Source organism: Aspergillus pseudoviridinutans, assembly GCF_018340605.1.
Source record: "Aspergillus pseudoviridinutans IFM 55266 DNA, scaffold_5, whole genome shotgun sequence".
NCBI classification, from domain to species: Eukaryota; Fungi; Ascomycota; class Eurotiomycetes; order Eurotiales; family Aspergillaceae; genus Aspergillus; species Aspergillus pseudoviridinutans.
The window spans coordinates 1,859,083-1,877,851 of record NW_025091285.1 but is presented as its reverse complement, the minus strand read 5'-3'; the positions used below and the strand labels follow the sequence as shown (position 1 = coordinate 1,877,851).

General features: G+C 51.2%; 8 protein-coding genes across 8 annotated transcripts; 5 read left to right on the top strand and 3 right to left on the bottom strand.

Moving 5' to 3' along the window:
* Nucleotides 1–348: 348 nt before the first annotated feature.
* Asppvi_007713 (putative bifunctional fatty acid transporter/acyl-CoA synthetase (FAT1)) lies at nucleotides 349–2,505 on the bottom strand (the record flags this gene model as incomplete). The annotated part of the gene is made up of 5 exons (XM_043303597.1): nucleotides 349–520; nucleotides 592–735; nucleotides 787–1,933; nucleotides 1,992–2,147; nucleotides 2,220–2,505. 5 exons carry the CDS (start codon nucleotides 2,503–2,505, stop codon nucleotides 349–351), a joined length of 1,905 nt encoding a protein of 634 aa, XP_043159532.1.
* A 1,547-nt stretch (nucleotides 2,506–4,052) lies between these two features.
* Nucleotides 4,053–5,584, top strand: Asppvi_007712 (putative peroxisomal 3-ketoacyl-coA thiolase (Kat1); the record flags this gene model as incomplete). Its single annotated transcript, XM_043303596.1, has 6 exons — nucleotides 4,053–4,154; nucleotides 4,208–4,303; nucleotides 4,359–5,207; nucleotides 5,262–5,326; nucleotides 5,381–5,492; nucleotides 5,546–5,584. The coding sequence occupies 6 exons, from the start codon at nucleotides 4,053–4,055 to the stop codon at nucleotides 5,582–5,584; spliced, it is 1,263 nt and encodes a 420-aa protein (XP_043159531.1).
* A 652-nt stretch (nucleotides 5,585–6,236) lies between these two features.
* Asppvi_007711 (ML domain-containing protein) lies at nucleotides 6,237–6,897 on the top strand (the record flags this gene model as incomplete). Its single annotated transcript, XM_043303595.1, has 3 exons — nucleotides 6,237–6,451; nucleotides 6,520–6,736; nucleotides 6,802–6,897. The coding sequence occupies 3 exons, from the start codon at nucleotides 6,237–6,239 to the stop codon at nucleotides 6,895–6,897; spliced, it is 528 nt and encodes a 175-aa protein (XP_043159530.1).
* Nucleotides 6,898–7,482: 585 nt separating this feature from the next.
* Asppvi_007710 (H(+)-transporting V1 sector ATPase subunit F) lies at nucleotides 7,483–8,095 on the bottom strand (the record flags this gene model as incomplete). Its single annotated transcript, XM_043303594.1, has 5 exons — nucleotides 7,483–7,623; nucleotides 7,676–7,813; nucleotides 7,873–7,906; nucleotides 7,968–8,002; nucleotides 8,069–8,095. 5 exons carry the CDS (start codon nucleotides 8,093–8,095, stop codon nucleotides 7,483–7,485), a joined length of 375 nt encoding a protein of 124 aa, XP_043159529.1.
* Nucleotides 8,096–8,456: 361 nt separating this feature from the next.
* Asppvi_007709 (Nur1/Mug154 family protein) lies at nucleotides 8,457–9,871 on the top strand (the record flags this gene model as incomplete). The annotated part of the gene is made up of 2 exons (XM_043303593.1): nucleotides 8,457–8,714; nucleotides 8,789–9,871. The coding sequence occupies 2 exons, from the start codon at nucleotides 8,457–8,459 to the stop codon at nucleotides 9,869–9,871; spliced, it is 1,341 nt and encodes a 446-aa protein (XP_043159528.1).
* Nucleotides 9,872–10,883: 1,012 nt separating this feature from the next.
* On the top strand, nucleotides 10,884–13,607 carry Asppvi_007708 (putative NTP binding protein; the record flags this gene model as incomplete). The annotated part of the gene is made up of 1 exon (XM_043303592.1): nucleotides 10,884–13,607. One exon carries the CDS (start codon nucleotides 10,884–10,886, stop codon nucleotides 13,605–13,607), a length of 2,724 nt encoding a protein of 907 aa, XP_043159527.1.
* A 1,070-nt stretch (nucleotides 13,608–14,677) lies between these two features.
* Asppvi_007707 (methylenetetrahydrofolate reductase (NAD(P)H) MET13) lies at nucleotides 14,678–16,652 on the bottom strand (the record flags this gene model as incomplete). Its single annotated transcript, XM_043303591.1, has 3 exons — nucleotides 14,678–14,829; nucleotides 14,886–15,757; nucleotides 15,829–16,652. 3 exons carry the CDS (start codon nucleotides 16,650–16,652, stop codon nucleotides 14,678–14,680), a joined length of 1,848 nt encoding a protein of 615 aa, XP_043159526.1.
* Nucleotides 16,653–17,546: 894 nt separating this feature from the next.
* Asppvi_007706 (orotate phosphoribosyltransferase) lies at nucleotides 17,547–18,352 on the top strand (the record flags this gene model as incomplete). The annotated part of the gene is made up of 2 exons (XM_043303590.1): nucleotides 17,547–17,815; nucleotides 17,881–18,352. 2 exons carry the CDS (start codon nucleotides 17,547–17,549, stop codon nucleotides 18,350–18,352), a joined length of 741 nt encoding a protein of 246 aa, XP_043159525.1.
* Nucleotides 18,353–18,769: the final 417 nt, after the last annotated feature.

The window sequence follows — 18,769 nt, the reverse complement described above, 5'->3', positions numbered from 1 at the left end:
CCTTATCGAGATTATGGCCCGCGTGGTGGCTAACACTAACGAGATCTAAAGTGATTCTTTCCCTGTATTGGTGGGAGAATCCAGTTAGCTGTCCGTCGATCGCACACACGCAGTATGCTATGCATAGTATTGGCTGGATCTTCTTGAACTAATAGCCACTCAAGGCATCCTGCAGTGGGACAAGATTGTGCCAAATTACTTGAAACTATCTCGGATCTCTTGTTCGACGTTGACACCTATCACTTTATTGACCATCTCCAGCGACATCCAGGTATCCGTGTCTAAGAATATGACCAACTATCTACTACCTAGCGATCGTCTAGTATATATATACAATGGATCAAACAATTACAATTTGGCCCGTCCGCTCTCTATTGAAGCCCAACTCTGCTCGTCTAGCTTCTGGTATGTGGGGCCGTTCAGCCAGTACAGCTTGTCGCCCTTGGTCTGGGCACGGGGGTCCCAGCCCTTTTTGGCCAGTTCGCCCTTTGCCTGCTTGAATGTCACGCCAGTTGCTACCCTATCATCGAAAAGAAGAGAACATTAGTCGAAGAAGTCGGTGTGTATTTAGGTAATTGTAGGTGAACTCACTTCTCGGTCAGCCGAACAAGCCTCGGGATGGCATACGACGGTACGCCTTTCTTTTTCAGCGCCCGGTGCAGGTTCGCCATGAAGTCGGCCTCTGCTGCGGGATCTTCGAGTGTAATACCAGCAGCACCGGCTTGACCGTCGTATCTGAAGCTAGAGTTAGCATGACAGGCCCCCAGGCTGAATGAGAGAACATACCCGCTCAGTTTCACGCCGTAAACAACGGCGTCTTGGACACCTGGTATACGACAGATGTGGTCCCTGATTTCCCCAGCGCTCACATTCTCGCCCTTCCAGCGAAACGTGTCTCCCACGCGGTCCTGAAATCTGACCCAGCCCGAGTGGTCCTGGACGAGAAGGTCGCCGGTGCGTTGATACAGATCGCCCTTGACGAAGACGTCCCGCAGGAGCTTCTTCTCGGTGGCTTCCTCGTTGCGCAGGTATTCGGTCAGCATGCCCCGGTCCCTGACTCGACCAATGGCCTCTCCCTCCTCGCCCAGCTTGGCCTTGACACAGAACCCGGTCTTCGGGTCCCGATACGGCATCTCGGTCTCCGGGTCGTACTTGACGATGAAGACATCCTCTTCCAAGAATCGTCGGATGGGCCCCGAGAAACCTACTTTGCCCGCTCCCCATGCACCCACGCCATAATTGTCGAACTTGGCCACGCCTTCAGTGGATCGATAGAATTCGCGGATCTCGGGGACGTTGAATCTTTGCCGGAACCGCTCCCAGATCTCCCCCCGCAATCCGTTGCCCGCCGCGACAATGCAGACGTGGTCCTTGTCATATGGAGATGGAGGTGTGGCTAGCAGGTATCGACAGAGTTCACCGATATACAGAATACGGGTAGCTCTAGAGTCATGAACATCTTTCCAGAATTGGGAGGCGGAGAACTTGCGTCGCAAACACAGGGTGCCTGCATTGCCGACCGAGTAGCATATACCCGTAAAGTAGGCGGTACCATGGAAGAGAGGAAGAGAGGAATAGGTGCGCAGTGGGTAGTATCTGGAAGGGTTTCTGATATCCGTGGTCAGAGGATTCGACGTCGTCATGTTCATCATGTTGCGAATGGCACAAGCTTTGGGGTTTCCTGTTGTGCCGGATGTATAGATGAGTACACACAGATCACGGACAGATCGCTTGGCCGGGATCAAGCCGGTGGGAGAGTATTGTTGCAGGTCAGCTGCGGCAACCAGCTCAGTCGCGCCGACGGAGATGCCGTCGAATGATCCAATGTTCAGCGCAATATGAGGCATGTCTGAGCATACAAATTGCGACAGGTCTGGTGTGGAAATGATGAATTTTGAGCCGGAGACACTGAGACAGTGGCTGAATGTGTCATCTAATTCAACAGGGTCAATTCAATCGGTCGTGACAGAGGAAGCTCACGAGGGTCATACCACGCAGGTTGTTATTGATCAAAGCAGCCACAACACCCAGTTTCGCCAGAGCGTAGATAGTTACCACCATCTCAGGCGAATTTGTGTTGAATACGGCGACAAAGTCGCCTGCCTTGATATCTCTGGAGTGCAACAAAGCTGCGAAGCGGTCGACAACTGAAAGACAAACCAGTCAATTGTTGAACAGGAGACAGGACAGAAAATCTGTATCCGTAAGAGCAGACTCACGATCCTTCAACTGGCTATACGTCCATGTCTTGTTCTCAAACCAAAGTGCCTCGTTGGCGCCACATCCTTGAACCTCCACGACTCGCTCCAGCATCTTGTACAGGGTCGCTGTATCGCCAAGCTCAGCAATGCGCTGACCCAGCCGTTTCGTCCAGTCTCGATCATTGCGGATAGTCGTCAAATCGGTGGAAATGGCGAGTTTTGCATTCAGATACGCCCCTGCTGCGACGGTCAGGGCCGAGGCGACCGCCAGCGAAGGGGCTGATATCTCGGAGAAGAGATCCATAAAGTGTTCAGCGGGTCGAGGAAAGGGATAGTAGTGGCAGATGTAGTTAGTCAACAGTTAAGGCGCAATTAATCTCGTTGCTATGGTACTCTCCTCGGATATATATGATTTGCGGAGGTACGTAGTCGCGTCCGATTTAAGAAAACAACAGATATACGGATGCATCGATATGACCTTAATTATCAAGACCCAGCTCCTAGGCAATTGTTCTAACTCGGCGAATCGAGACGGGAGCTGAATTATGAGAGCTCTGCCGGCCATGAGGCCAATGAGGCGCTCACTAGAGACTATCTAAGTGGTGCGGAGAGACGGCAGTCGAGGAGCGGATGTGATCCGATAGTTACTGTAATGGATTTCTAATACGGTAGTACCGGGGAACTGCCTCATACCTACCTCGAGTATCTGTCCAGGCCCCAGGTGCAGGTTTGGAGCCGGCGCTAAGAGTCATACTTACCCCGAGTATCTGTTCAGGCCCCTGCTGCAGGGTTGGAGCGGCGCCAAGAGACATGGCATACTGAGGTATTTACAGTTCTACAGGTTTCCATGCATGCCCAGGCACTGGAGAGTCCAGACCACCACCAAATCTAGAAGTATATATTTTGTGGAGGATACGGAGCACTACTTCTTCAACCGCTCCATCCACACACTAATAAATTGGTTGTAAAGCTATATTTCTATCCGTAAAAGCGACTGGAGAATTCAAACCACATAATACAAGGTACGGAGTACCTCATACCCATTTAATACTGCGGCACTCCCCGTGGGAAAACGCGTTGCGTGGGAACGGAAAGTTGTGGGGCGGACTGCTTCTTCCCCACTTCCCAGTCATGTTTCCTCCCCGACGCCTGGAAGGACATTTGGATACTCAATATGTATCACCTCAGATTCGAGGGAGAAGCCTGAATTCCACAAACAACCCTTGAGAGACAAGATACTGGAGGTATGAGAGTCAAATCTATATACTATGTTTCCTGTGGTCCTTACTGTATGCAGGTGGATTTCCATGAAGAATTGCCTTATCTCTTGGATAGATCCACTGGTAACTACCATACCGCCCTAACACGATGTGGTACCAAGTCCGACAGCCGAGGCCACTGCTGTCTTTGGAGGCGTACGGTAACAATACCTCTGCAATACTGTCCGTTTTGCGGCAGTGTCGGTCGGGAACCGGCTGGCTCTCAGTCTTGTCTACCTACCACAGTGGATCTATGGGGTTTGTCTTGACCTCAGGATACCCTTATTTATCCAACTGGCTGCAATGCTTGTTCGTCCCCGTATTCTGCCTTATTATCCCATTGGCTCTAATATTATTAATCTGGATCTCGGCTCGGCCGTTCGCTCGTGGCACTTCGGCTGCTATGTTCTCCTTGCCCTTCACAGATCAATATTGTCCTAGATGCCGCKGTTCATTCGCCATCTCCGAACTATAACATAGCGCGGTCATTCTCGCGGAGCAGTTGACCTTTCATCTTTCGGTCTTTTCTTCTATCCCATATACTTCTTCAGGACACAAGAAAATTCCTGCAACGTTCCCGCAGAAAAGAATCATGTCTACGCCACAGCAACGGTTGTCCTCGATCGCTAACCAGGTCGCTGGTTCGAATGTGTCGGCGAAGAGCAAGCTGTTGGCCAAGAATCCCGATGATATTGTACGTCTGAACAGGGCTGGCGAGAACTAAGACGAAGACTGACCTCTGCTCAGGTGATCACGCTTGCTGTTCGGACTCCTCTCACAAAGGCCAGAAAAGGTGGCCTGAAAGACACCACAGTAGATAATCTCCTAATTTCATTGCTTACCGTATGTTACCAAATCAATGTCCTCGCCAAACATACTCTATCCTAACAATCTGCAGTCTATCCGCGAAAAATCCAACCTCGACCCCAACCTTGTTGAAGATGTCTGTGTCGGTAATGTGCTTGCGCCTGGTTCCGCATACCTCGCCCGCTCCGCGGTGCTTGCAGCTGGCTTCCCCGTGACGGCCGCCGCCTCCATTGCCAACCGATTCTGTTCGTCTGGATTGCTGGCGATCCAGAACGTCGCTAACCAGATCATGGCTGGATCCATCGATATCGGTATCGCTGTCGGAGCCGAGAGCATGAGCACCAACGCCGATGGAGGCGCCCCAGAGATGTCGGCTCAGATCCTGTCGCATCCTATTGCCTCCCAGAACATGCAGCCTATGGGCCAGACCTCAGAGAACGTCGCTGCCCAGTTCAACATTTCTCGAGAGCAACACGATCAGTTTGCGGCCAAGAGTTATCAGAAGGCCGAGCGCGCGCAAAAGGCCGGTTGGACCGTCGACGAGATTGTGCCCGTCAAGACCCAAGTCAAAGATCCCAAAACCGGTGAGGTAAAGGATGTCGTCGTTGACCGTGACGATGGCGTTCGCTATGGCACCACTGCCGAGTCCCTCGGCAAGATTCGCTCAGCATTCCCTCAGTGGAAGCCCAGCGCCACAACTGGTGGCAATGCCAGTCAGATCACCGATGGTGCCGCCGGTGTCATCCTTATGAAGCGGTCCCGTGCCCAGGAACTCGGGCAGCCCATCATTGGCAAGTTTTGCGGAGCTACAGTTGCGGGTTTGGAACCTAGAATCATGGGTATCGGCCCTTCCATTGCTATCCCCAAGATTCTGTCCAAGTTCAACCTGAGCAAGGACGATATCGATATTTTCGAGATTAACGAAGCGTTTGCGTCCATGGTATGATTGGTCCTGTTGTATATATCTGAGCTATATTAACTAATGACTGTCTAGGGGGTCTACTGTGTCAGCAAGCTGGGTCTTGATGAGAGCAAGGTCAATCCCAGAGGTGGAGCGATGTGAGTCATCTGGTTATCATTGCGCGTTCTTCTTCATTTGCTAACAATTTGCAGTGCACTTGGTCATCCGTTGGGCTGCACTGGTGCTCGCCAGGTCGTTACTGCTCTGTCCGAGCTGCGCCGTCAGAACAAGAGAATTGCCGTCACCTCGATGTGTGTTGGAACTGTAAGTTCCCGTTGGTTTGGTCTCATCTCTGAACTTCTACTAATATTGACTAGGGCATGGGCATGGCTGGAATCTTTGTTTCGGAGCATTAAGATAAACGTTTGAAGATTTACCCCGCAAAATGATGAAGCGCTGTCGGCTTGGGAATGGCCACTTTGTATATATATACCTAGCCTTGCATGAAATAAGAGCATGTTTATCGTTTCTGTACGTCAGACTCTCGCCCATCGATTGCTTAGTGGTATGGTAAGAAATTGTAGTTGATCCATATCAGCGGAGTATTGAAGCGACCAGTGGGTCCCCCATGATTGACTCCGCCTACTGGCATTTCAGCGATTGAACTCCGGGTTCAAGATGGTAGCATAATTGCAAGTCCGACTACAATTTTAGCATCGAGGGTATTCTGAATAGCTATAGTAACGATCTCGACTATCGGCGTATCTTCATCGGAGCCGTGACACAACTAGCGCACCTCGTGCCTGCATAGTCACGTGCACCTCCACCGTCGTCATTCGCATACGACTATCCAGGCCGGGTACATTGCACCAGTGGCTGTGGCTCATCACCGCTTCTCCTCATCTACCATTCCTCTCCTGCGTCTGCCATCAGACCCTCCTTGCGACTTTGTCCTCCATATATCACCTCTTTCCTCTCTCTTATACCATCAAGAGCAGTATCTAATCTTCGTCCTGTCATTCTCTGGTCCTAGTCTACTACGACCGCTGGTTGGCTGATCCTGCGACCATGAAGCTCTTATCGACCGCCCCTACCCTGCTTCTCTGCCTTGCTCCTCTATCCGTCTCAGCACGGTCGATCTCCTTCTTCGATTCCGCGCAGGCTCCAATCTCAGCCGAGAGCTTTCCTGTCAAGGGAAATAACCCCTTAGAATACTGTTCCGACCCTTCGGGCAATATCCTGGAGATCGAATCGGTGGACTTATTTCCTAACCCTCCTCTTCCGTACGTACTGGCAGTCCACATACCGTATAGTGTCGGGTCAAGGGCAACTGACTGATTCTTGACCACAGTGGCCAAACTCTCACTATCAATGCCAAGGGCAACCTGAAGGAGCGGGTGGAGGAAGGCGCTTATGTTGCTCTGGAGGTTAAATACGGTCTCATCACCCTGATCAAACAGACCGCCGATCTCTGCGAACAGATCAAGAATGTCGACCTCGAGTGTCCCCTAGAGGAAGGCAATATGACGTTAACTAAGCAAGTTGATCTGCCTTCGCATATTCCTCCTGTACGTTGGCCTTTCGAGCTGTCCTGGTATTTAATGGCCAATTAGTTACTAACGACGATGAACAGGGGAAGTACAACGTCCATGCCGACGTTTATACCAAGGATGGCAAGAAGATTACCTGCCTGGATGCGCACAATATCGAGTTCAAGATCCGGCCATGAGAAGGCACGTTGGCTACCATCGCTACCCTTCCACTGGATGATCACTGATGTTGCTTTCGAACCTGCTCCTACATACTTATGATCGCTTGATGAATTACCCTTATGTGCCTCTGTTCCATGTTTGTCTTGAGGTTTAAGTCTTATGTTTGCGTAAACTGCCATGGTCCTTCACAGTCAAAGTTGCATGCTCTTGGTTATAACCGCTTTGCTTGATTAGATGATGTGCTATATCATCCGGCGTCAGGGCAGACCGTCATCACTTGTTTCTCGTCGTGCCAACACAACTATGTATATGCGTGAACTACCATCTAATACAGAGCCTTCATTCGAGCTATTCACGACTCTCAGGACAGTAAAGAAGCGGAGAGCGGACGTAGCAACCATCACTACTATGAAGAGGGAAACATTACTGCCTCTGCAGACAACCAAGCATCCTCTCGGCGCTGACAATATATCGAATTCTATGTGCATAGATCCTAGATAATCGGGTATCTTCCCACAACTCGCTCCGCGCAAGCGACCACCCTACAACACATCCTAACAAGTGAAGATGCTCAAAACAAAACAAAACCTAGTAGTTACCGTCTATTCCCCAAATAGCCGCCGCACGCGCTTGAGCACACTGTCMTTCTCGGGGTCGTAGGGATGGTCTTTACTCGGGATCTCGAGGACGGCGGGGAACGGGTCCGCGAAGGAGTCGACGCTGTGTCTGATGCGTTCGGCAATCTGGTTCGATGAGGCACTGATCACTAATGAGGCAGAATGGAATGGAACGTACGTGTTGGTTGATCAGCAGCACGGCAATGTCTTTCCTCTCCTGGGTGAAGTTCTGGAACGCCTTCTCGATAGCAGATGTTTCGGTCTTGGAATCGACGACGAGGAAGTTTCGCTGGGCGTCTGGGCCGTCCGTGACATGCTAAGGGGTTGTTAGTTGTGCTTTTCGGGGATAATATCTCGGCGTGGTGGTATACGTACACCGATACCTGCGAGGAGGAGACCGGTAACGGAGCTGGATGCGATTAGCGGTGGTGTTTCTGTCTCTTTGTCTTGCTACCGGAGGTGCTAGTTACTCTTCGTCGCCGATGACGGCGAGGAATTGCCGTTCCTAGGGTTCAGAGGAGAGTCAGTTGATACGGCCATGCCACCGTGGGATATGCGACTGTGAACGTACCTTGTAGGACACCGCCGAGGCTGCCATCTTCGGACAAAGAATCGGCTGGGCTGAGCCTTTAGAAATAAGTGGAATCTACCCTGCAGAGCAGCTACTGTGGGCAGGTCGACCAAGTCCAACAATGAGCTTGTGCGATGAAGGAGTCGTGTCCCGATTGTGGATATCCTCTTTCAGTGAACGTTCGTCATAGCAGACCGCTGCAGCTTATCTAAGCGGGGCCGTGATGTGTTTGTTGTTTAGCAGCGGAACGGAAAACTTGGCGTATGTTTGCCTTTTGTCGCTCCACAAAAGGTTTCTCTTGATAATCGAGTTGCCTGGCTGGAGCACATATGAAGGGTAACGAAACCTCCCTGGCAGTGCTTTACAATATCTGTGCCTCGATATCAACATGCCCCGGCTTGTGCGCCGCCAACCGCTCGCGGAGCGCATCAGATCGTACTTGAATCCACTGGACTTTCTGCTATGGCTGTCAGAGGAGATTGATGTGAATGCTTGGGATCAGTTTGAGAAGGAGTGGGCGCTGCCTTTGGGTGTTGTTCTCAATTTAGCCTTCCTCACTGCGAGGGCGAACAGCCGGTCGAGTGGCAGCAGGGCCATTGAMGATGTCTTCGGAGATGATGGCGGAGTGCCTTGGATGAGCTGGTTTGTATGTCGCCAACGGTTCAGGGAGCTTGCTGGGGGTTCACAGAGGATGAGACGCTAATCGGTTGTTGCTGGCAGGCTTCCTTCATCGTCCACCTACTCGCGTGCTTCAGTGCGTTGAACACTTTCTACACCTTCTATCGGAAGCGACTCTATCGTCTGTTTGAGGCTTCGATAGATCAACCACCGGCTACACCGTCGGCTCGCCGTGTCCGTGTCGATTCAACACCTATGACAGCTTCGCCATTGCGGTACTTTGCAAACGTGATTGCCGGATCTGCTGAGTCCCGGGCGCATCCCGATGCGCATCGGGATGTCTGGGAACTTGCAGTCTGGGATCCTCTGCCGATTTGCCTTCGACTGTTCTGCCTCTTCAGCCCCGGACACGTCCTGGTATACTGGGTATTCCTACCTACGCAGCTGTCCGATCCCCGGCCAAGCGTTACTATCGTCACGACTATCTTCATTACAACTCTGCTGTCTGTGCAGATGTCATTCCTCTCTTCCTCGTTCACTCAGCAAGCCAAGGATTCCATGGTGGTTCACAAGGAGGTCCTCAATGAATACGACACCAAATTTGTCCATCCGCGGACCCAGCCCGTCATGAGAGATGTTGGCACTCAGTTCTCCGACCCCAGTACCTCTCAACCTGGTTCCGATGCCAAGTACAACAAGGTGGACACGTTTACTCCTACCCGTGTGATCCACCGAGGATTCAAAACCAGTCCCAATCCGAACTATGTCAGTTTTGTCGACCCCGAGGGGGCGTCCGCCAGACGACAGACATTCGCTACGCCAAATACTTCTCACAACTATACATCGCTGCAAACACCCAGTCATTTGCGAGATGCCTCCCCGGTTGTACGAGGTCCCGTTGCCTCCATACGCCAACCGCACTTCCGACCCACACCTAGTGCTACAGGCGACGGCGGCAGTTTGGGGGTCTTCTCGCACGCAAATTCCCCCTTGAGGCGGTCTACGCCGGCCAATATCGACCGCCGGGTTCAGAATTCCGATTTCTTATTCAAAGACCGAGGTACTCCTATGAAGAGGCTATCAAGTCCCTTAAAAAAGAGCAATGTGCCCGGCAGTGCAACTCCGTTGACCTCGACACCGAGACGGACTCAGAATGACCCTCGTCGTGAAACGGGCCGGTTCTGAATTCAGTCATGGGATTAGCCACCTCGCGAATTGACGAAAAAGAAGAAGAATTGCCGATGTATCATTGCGGTGCACGGGTCATTCTACGATCCTGTCATCTGTTCATTAAGCGTATACACCGTGTAACCATGACTTTTTGCAGCATTTGGCTTTGGCGTTTGGAGGTGCACTTCGCTTTCACATGATTTCTATTCTCATAATGTGTTTTTCATGACGATTTCCTTTCCGGAGTGCAGTTCAGAGTCGTCCTGTTTCTCTGTTGACTGGGAATGTTGGCTGGCTAGGGTCACCAGCCACTGTAATATATCATATTCCGTCCCTGACACGGCGCGGTCTGGCCCATTGTTGACTTGTCGGTACTACGGAGTAAAGACTGGACTATATTTCCACAGACGTGGCTTGATTTCGAGGCGAGGTAGTTCTTTACGTGTTGTATGGCCGATAGGATACTGTGACTTTTGATTTTGTGAGATACCCTTAATCCTATGACGATCAACATGTCCGATCTACACAATCTGCCAACACTTAATCTACACTACAATCATCTTGTCACGCTTCATCAGACAGACGGCCGACATTCTCCTACGCGGCTGCAGTTTCCATTCCAGACGGCGGACAAAACCAGCAGGCGCGCATTCCGCAGTGGTTCCTTCAGTCCGCGTGTGTGTGTCCTGCTACATTCCTCGGCATGGCAAGTCGGATCACATAGCATTCCGCACATATAATTACAAATCTCTTCATATTCTTTTCTCAGGCTGGGAACCTGCCACTGCACTCGACGGCCCAGTGCACTCGTCCCGTCGGTCTTTTCTGGCAAGCACTTCGCCATGTTACGGCGATCCTTCATCATCAGCCTCAGCATCCTACGAAATCATCGTCAAAGAGTCCTGAAACCCATCGGACCAAAGTCAAGAACAAGATAAGTGGTTGTTGCTCAAGGAATGGGTAACTGTGGAAGGTCAACCTGGCCTTGAAGACCAGCCTGTCAATAGCCGTCACTGTCGATACCAATATGGATGAGCTTCTGCACTTACATCAGGGGCACCTCTTGAACCTTTCGCCTCGAAGGCGCCCCGATAAGCGGGAGGAATTGGACGTGGAAGCAGTCGAAAATACACAGCAGGAGGGAAATACATCAGACCTCGGTGGAAGCCCAATGAATTCGAGAAACAGTGATTCTGGAACTGGAACTCAACCCATCGTGCGAAGGACCAGACCGACGAAGCTTCCTCTGCCCAGGGATATAGCAAGCAAGACCCAGGAACAGCAAAAAGATAAACCTGCTACGCCTCAGCGCCGGGAATATGGTTCACCTGGGAACGTCCGACCAAGAAAATCGCCTACAACTTTATACAGCAGTCCGGAGGAGTTGATGGACAAAGACCGAGAGCAATATTGGCGGAAGGTCAGGGATAAGTTTGAGAGGGAATCCCTATCGGCGAAGAGCCAAGAGAAGGATAAAGAGAAGGAGAAGGACAAGCACAAAGAGACTTACTACGGAGCCTACAAAAAGATCATATCACTGGCCAGCTCTCCGAAGAGCGAATTGGTCAAGCAGAAACTGAGATCGGCCGGTGGCGATCTACGAGGAAGCCCAAAGTCGCGGATTGCGAGCCCTATCATCCATCCTCGGCTTCGTCCAGGCTACAGCTCTCCCAGCAGATTTGATAACCAGCTCAGCGGCCAAGGGAAGCGACAGCTCAGTGGAGTTCAACGAAAGAATTCTGATACGGACGAGAGCATTCTGCACTTTTCCACGGACAAGACAGATAACGCTACCGACTCGTCGATCAATTCTCACTCTTCTCTGTCACCCGTATCCGGCCCGAGCAGCTCGTTGACGGAATGGGAGGACAAATTCGTTGTCAACATGCCATCCGCCAAAGAGCCAAACCCACCAACAATGAGTGCGCAGCAGATTGCGGAATTCCAGCAAAGCATCGAGAGGGTGCACAACGACGGGGGTGCCATGCTTGATCCAGACTCTCTGCCTAGTCCACGTACCGGGACGCCCGAAGACAAGGATTTATCTGCTGTCCAGACTGCGAAGCCGACCTCGTTTGACGGCCAAGATCCTCCTCCCCCACCCGCCCATTCGGCGGGAGTTGAGGAAAGTCCACCATCGCAGTCAAAACATCCGAAGTACTACTGTCCAGATGAGATTGGCAAAAATCGCATCAGCACAATATGGGAAGAATCTGCTTCGAGATCCGGAAAGGATGTACCAAATGTCAATCCTGATGGCTCTTTTTTAGGGTGCAAGGAGATCAACGGGCCCAACGACAAGAACCCCGACGAGATCCTACTGTTTTCGCCCGTAGATCGTCCCCGGGTGGTCGATGTGTCGAGTCCTATGTCCAAAAGTCCCAAAGAAAGGAAGATCCAAGTGGTCCGCCAGAGGAATACGGACCTCGGAGAGAAGACCGTTCCTCGAGAAGAATGGAAACCAGGTACTCTGAATTTGAAACTTGTCCAATGCTCGAAGCCATCACAGAGGACCGTGTGCCGCGAGACCAGCTGCCAGCAACTAGAAAAGACAGCTCAGGGCTCGGGCAAAGACGACCGCGAGTCCCCGCCACCTTTGGGCAAGCGCCTCGAGGACAGAAAACCGACTCCCAGGGACGACGATGTGTACATTATCACACCCACTATCATACGCACTATGGTGAGCATGTCCGATATCAAGGCTGCGGCGCAGAAGGGATCTCCCGTCGGAATACCCACGTCGCGCACCGCAGGCGACATTATCGCCGACGCTCGAGCAAGACCGCAAGGAAAGCCTTCGCCACTGGGACTGAGACGAGTGGCGCAAAACTCGCAGGAAAAATCAAACGTATCGTCGCCCGTGCCCTTGCGAAGTGCTCCTGTGCGGAGTATCCCCGTGGTCAAGGATCGAGTAGAAGCCGGGCGGCGCAAGGTCGAACAGTCTCGAGATATGCGTGGGTTCATCCGTATTCCAGGCATGACACCACCATCTGCAGAAGGTCAGGCAGAACGCACCGGAAATAACCCCACACAATCGCGTGCTTCGAGCACTGGATCGAGCAGCGAGAACTCGCAACTGAGACGAGTCACGGACTCCGGCCAAGCCGGCAGGACGTCGCTGGTTGTCAATATCTCTCCAGTCGGTTCGATTGACAGAGGTCAGCTGGATGGTACTAAGACAGTGCCAGAAACGACCAAGGTGATAGAAGTAGCGGAACTGGACGGATTACAAGTGGCCGAACACAAAGCAAAGACGCCGCCGCCTCGAATCACTCATTTACGCGCTGATCTGCCGAACATGGAGATGGAGGTGGCGAGTCCCACCAAGAGTGCGACAAATGCGCTGACCCTCGCTCTGGTCTTGGAAATCTTCATCCTATCAGCTGCTCAAATGGAGGCCCTCTGGCAAAGAGTCGTGTCAAATCGGCATTCCAAGACCGCCCTGCTGAAGATTGCCATTAACAGCGTCCTGCAGATGCTGGAGCATTGCCTTCAGGTTCTCCGGACGTGGCTGACGGTCTTTTCCGTTTACAATGCCACCGGGGTCTGGCCGCGGCCGGCAGAAGGTGATCTCGCTCGGTCTGTGACGGACATCTGTCAGGCGATTGCTTACCTCGTTGTTCTGTGTTTTATGATGATGGTTGTTGAACGGGCAGCCGGGTACATAGTCCTTGTTGGAAGTTGGGTTGTATGGTTCGCGAAGCCTTTTGGATGGTTCTTTGTAGCGATAGGACGGGCTCTCTTTACATGATTCTGTCAGTGGGCGGGCCGGGTGTTTTCTCGGCATGATTGTATCACATAATACTGCTGCATGGATGGCGCGAGGGGTTCTTGACTAGTATTTTCAGCTATCTATCATTACTACGCGTGAAAGTGTAGGTAGGCACCCGCTCTTTGATGACTGGGCTATTCTTACACAGGCGGATAAATATGATTCCTGCTTGTGAATTTTGTGATAGAGCAAGCAAGAAGTGGTATGACTTGACAGCACTATGTAGTTTTATTGTAGTGTTATACATATATATATATGTGTGTGTGTGGGTGGACGCTACGGGTGTCTGTCGGTCAAAGACCCGTCTGTATCTGTCTCTATTCGACTTTGACTATGTCTGCTACCAAATCCCAGCGCAAAGACAAGGGAACGACGTCAGCGAATAGAATCCTCGAATCTCTTTGTATTCTTCTATTAGGGGGGAGACCACTAAACAGAGAGCGGGAAAGACATATAGTGAGAAATATAAAAAAATGACAAAACAAAATGACCAGGACGATGGGAGGTGATGAAAAAGACTCCGTATCCCGTGTTGAAGAGGGCCACTTTTGCTCTTGAAAGATTTGACCGACTGCCTATCCGTTGAAACCAAACTCCGTCATCCATCATGTATGTTGAATTATCGTAGAAGGACCCGTTCCTTCTATAAAAAAAGAATATGCTTTTCTGTCTATGCAAGGCCCCTTTTTGTTGGAAAAGAGGACATGTGAGCAAGGACTTCCTGTTCCGTAGCTTTTAAGCTGATACCACATTAGATGTTGAATTTCGTAATCCTTCTCGTTCGTGATCAATGATAAAAGAAAAAGATGAGAGGGGTATATGGGAAAGAGAAATGTTGAAAAAAAAATGTTGAAAGTGAATAACGCTCAGGGAAGAAATCGTTGAGAGGTCTTCAGTCGTGTCGCCATTAAACATGATGCCCTGGGGTTTGGCATTTCGTGCCCCCGGGCTGGTATCGTTGAGATAGATGTTGAATAAGGGATATGAGAGGTTGGAGAGAATTGCGAGTAGAAAAGGTCAAGGCAGGGTTGGAGGCAATGGCTCTGGCTTTAGTTCTTCATGGCAACTTCTTCCGGGGCTGCTCCATTTGGCTGGGACTTCGTCTCGACTGAGTCGGGGACGACCTCCACGTCAAAGTCTTTCACTTCCAGACCGTCGAATAGGTCGAAGAGGTCGTATGTGTTGTGGAAGTCATTGTTTACTAAGATATCCAGGGTTAGCAATTCAAATACGTACAGTAAGCGAACGCAAACCTACCGATGTTGACCAGGTACCAGCTGTCCATTATATCCTGGATCAACTTCCGGCTAGGGCTGCTGGCATCATGACATTTGGCCCAGTCTTCACCTAGGCGGTATGCCTCATCCTTCCAAGCTAAGAAACTGATCGTCTCGACAATGGTCGGCTGGACGATTTCTCGTCCGGCGAAGATACCCCAAGTCAGAGCATTAGGGCTGTCACGAGTATTGGTGCGGAATTCGCCCTTCTTGCCCACGGCATGGTAGGTCAAGTCGGGGTTCTTCTCGATCCGCGCGATCAGCTCGTCAAGCAGATAGGGGGGTATAAAGAGCTCGAGGTATGCCTTCTGGTAGACGAAGCCGTTCTTGGGACCCCAGCCAAACACTGGGTGAGACGATCTCACACCGTTCACAGCAGGTTGCGAGTTGACTGTGAGTAGACCCCTGCTGTTCAGCTGGACCAGGTTGTCCTTGATGACATTGGCTTCGCTACTGATTGGCGAGTCGCTCCATGGCAGGCGGTCCAGCTCCCCTTCCAGATAGCGTACGAAAATCTGCGTTACATCGCGAATAGACTTGGGCTCGCCCCAAAGTTTGATGTTCTGTTCGTTTGTGCCCTTGAGGCCGATGCCATAAGCGTCAAGCTCACCAAAGGCAGGGGACCGAGAGTCGGTCCAACGGCCGTTCGGGAACTCATCCCATATCTGTGTACGGGCAATGTAGGAGGAATTTCTGTTGCGCCAGAAAATGGGACGGACATCCTCCCCGCGGCGGTTGAGTGCGAGTGACGGCCGCCAGGGCAGGGGTCTCTGAAGCGGTGTCTCCTCCGAAGGAATCAGTTTGAGTTCCTCGAGGACTGCCTGCGTCGCTTGTGCCAGGTTCATGGTGTAGCTAACGAAAGGTCAGATTTAGCCACATGAAAAACAGGGAGCCATTGATTTACTGGGTAGGAATAAACTCACAAATGCAGGTGTTTGATGCCAGCCGCGAGGAGACGTCGGCACATGTCCGCAATCAGCTTCTTTCCGATCTCCTTGACAGCAGCATCGTCATTCTTCACCGGTTCCAGAGCCTCGAGCCAGTCTGGTGGGATCCGTGCCTTCGTCCAGTTCGCTCGTCTGATGAACGCGGCATATGTGGAGATAGGCATAATACCGGGAATAATAGGCACTGTGATGCCCTTKGCACGGCATTTCTTGACCCATTCAACGAAGTTGTCCGTATCGTAGAACATCTGCGTAACGATGAAGGAGCTTCCAGCGTCGACCTTCTCTTTCAAGTGATCAATCAACTGATCCACATCCGGGTTGTCGTCTGCACCTTCAGGGTAACCGCCCACACCGATGTCGAAGTGATTGCCGTACTTCTCCCGAATATACTTGACCAGATCCTTTGCATAACGGAGTCCTCCTTCAGTGGCTTCCCATGCCTCTTTGTCACGGGGCGGATCACCGCGGAGCGCCAAGATGTTGGTGCAGCCTGCCTTGTAAGCAGCACTAAGTGCAGCATTCACCTTTTCTAAGGGCATGTCTGTGCAGGTCAGATGCATGCAAGTCTCCAAGCCATACACCGATTGAGCAACGTTCACCATCTCGCAGGTCAAATCCGACAACCGACCACCAGCACCCCAGGTGATGTCGATGAAGGAGGGTCCTAGGGAGTGCATCCGATCCATTCTGTCGTAGAGGTTCTGAACACCCTGGGCCGTTTTCGGCGGAAAGAATTCGAAAGAGATACCGACCCTCCCGGCGGCCTCATTCTCCGCGAGCATGTCTTGGACGTGCATCTTGATATATTACAGTCTGTCCATGAGCAACCATTAGCCTCATACACGGAAAGGTCAAAAACCGCCCTAACTTTAGCCGGTGTGTCGGCGAGGAATTGCAGAAAAAAGACGGAAGCACTGGGTGCTAGAACATACAAGAAAGCAGAAGTGTACCGTATCTGCAACAAAAGGTCGACTTATCTGAGATCGCCTGCCGTTGGATGGCCTTCAGGAGCCGTGGATAATCGCCGCGTTTCGCCCACCGATCTCGCCCGCGACTGCGATGAGAGTTCAAAACCGAAGACAACGTGAACGATGCAAAACAACGATTTGAGAGCAACCAAAAGAACAAAAATAATAGCTTAGCACAAAAATGACTGCAAGGTACATGCAGTAGAGCAATGGGGAAATGAAACAGAGAAGCGGGCTGCTTGGGAGCACCGGTGTGAGTTGGTGTCCCTTTCCGCTGGACAGGCCGGACTTCGGAGGACGTGGGCCGGCACGTGATTTCCACTTAAATACTCAGCGGGCGACTCTCCAAGAATCAAAATCTTTGATATTGAAGTTTATCGCAGAAAGCTGCTTAAAGCAAGCAATAATACTTTCCTACGTCCCGAAATTCCCGTGTACTAAAGTGTAGCATGGGGTGTTTGTTCTTTGTAGCAATCCACCGAACAAAATACGGGGGAACCGACAGACACCTCAGGCCACTATCACCCCGCTGTTTTGCCCCTCCTTCGGCGGATAAGGAAAAAGTAGAGGGAGAAAAAAAAAAAAGAAACGGTTTCCGTCGAAACATACTCTTAGCCTCTGCATTCGTTGATGTAAAATATCCGGTCTATTTTTCACAGTTAATATCTCATACACTCCTCAAATCCAATTGATAGAGCAATTAATCCCACCTGTTAATTCACAATGTCTGCTTCCGTTCCTCCCCCGGCCGCCGATCAGGATTACAAGGCGTCACTGCTTCCGCTACTGATCTCCAACAACGTCCTTTCTTTCGGCACATACACCCTCAAGTCCGGGCGTGAATCTCCCTACTTCTTCACTTCGTCTCTGCTTCACACTGCACCACTCCTCCGGGCCACATCTGCCGCCTACGCCAGCGTTCTGTCCGCCGAGCCTTTTGTAAAGACTGCCGCCGATGGCACACTCAGCCCCAACTTTGATATCATTTTCGGGTACGTTCTTCCCTTGAAGCGACCTATATCGCTTGATTGAAGGGTACTAATCGGTCTGGTAATAGTCCTGCTTACAAGGGAATTCCCATCGCCGCAGCCGTGACCAACGAACTGGCCGTGCGCGACTCTATCGCCGGCACCCACACCTGGGACAATGTCAGCTATTCGTTCAACCGCAAGGAGGCCAAGGATCATGGCGAGGGTGGAAACATCGTCGGTGCCCCATTGAAGGGAAAGCGGGTTGTCATCGTCGACGACGTGATCACGGCAGGAACGGCCCTGCGCGAGGCTGTAGGCATCATCCAGAAGGAAGGCGGTATTGTCGCTGGTGTTGTTGTCCTGCTCGATCGTGAGGAGAGGGTAAGCGATGCAGAGCCTAAGAGTGCTGTCGGTGTTGCGCAGAGGGATCTTGGAGAGAGCATCCCCATCCGGGCTGTCATTGGTCTCCATGATTTGATTGAGAAGCTGGGTGATAAGATTGGGGAGAGCGAGATCCAGCGGTTGAAGGACTACAGAGCTCGCTATGGTGCCGAATAAATGAATCGAGGAATGTAATATTGTGAATGATACCAATGAAGTCGATGATATTCGTGGGTTTTGATTGTCTCGGTTAATCGAAGTTTACAATCTTTGCATCACCAACGTGTGAAGTCATTTAAACAGCGGTGCAGTTAAGATCACTTTTCGTCGTTATCTTCCGGAAGACCGTCATGAAACTGGGCTCTTCGACCTTTCCTCGAGTATATATCTCGGTTACCCATTTGAGATAGGTAGGTCTGAGTTCTGTACACGGTTGTAGGCACCTTCGCAGACATACTAAGTACATACGTTTGAAGCCAAATTACCAGCCAGCCTGAGATGTCCCGAATGACAATATTCTCGATCTCAAACTATCGCTAATCCTTCTGATACTACTCTCTGACATCATACTCCATATGCTTTCAGAACAGCATC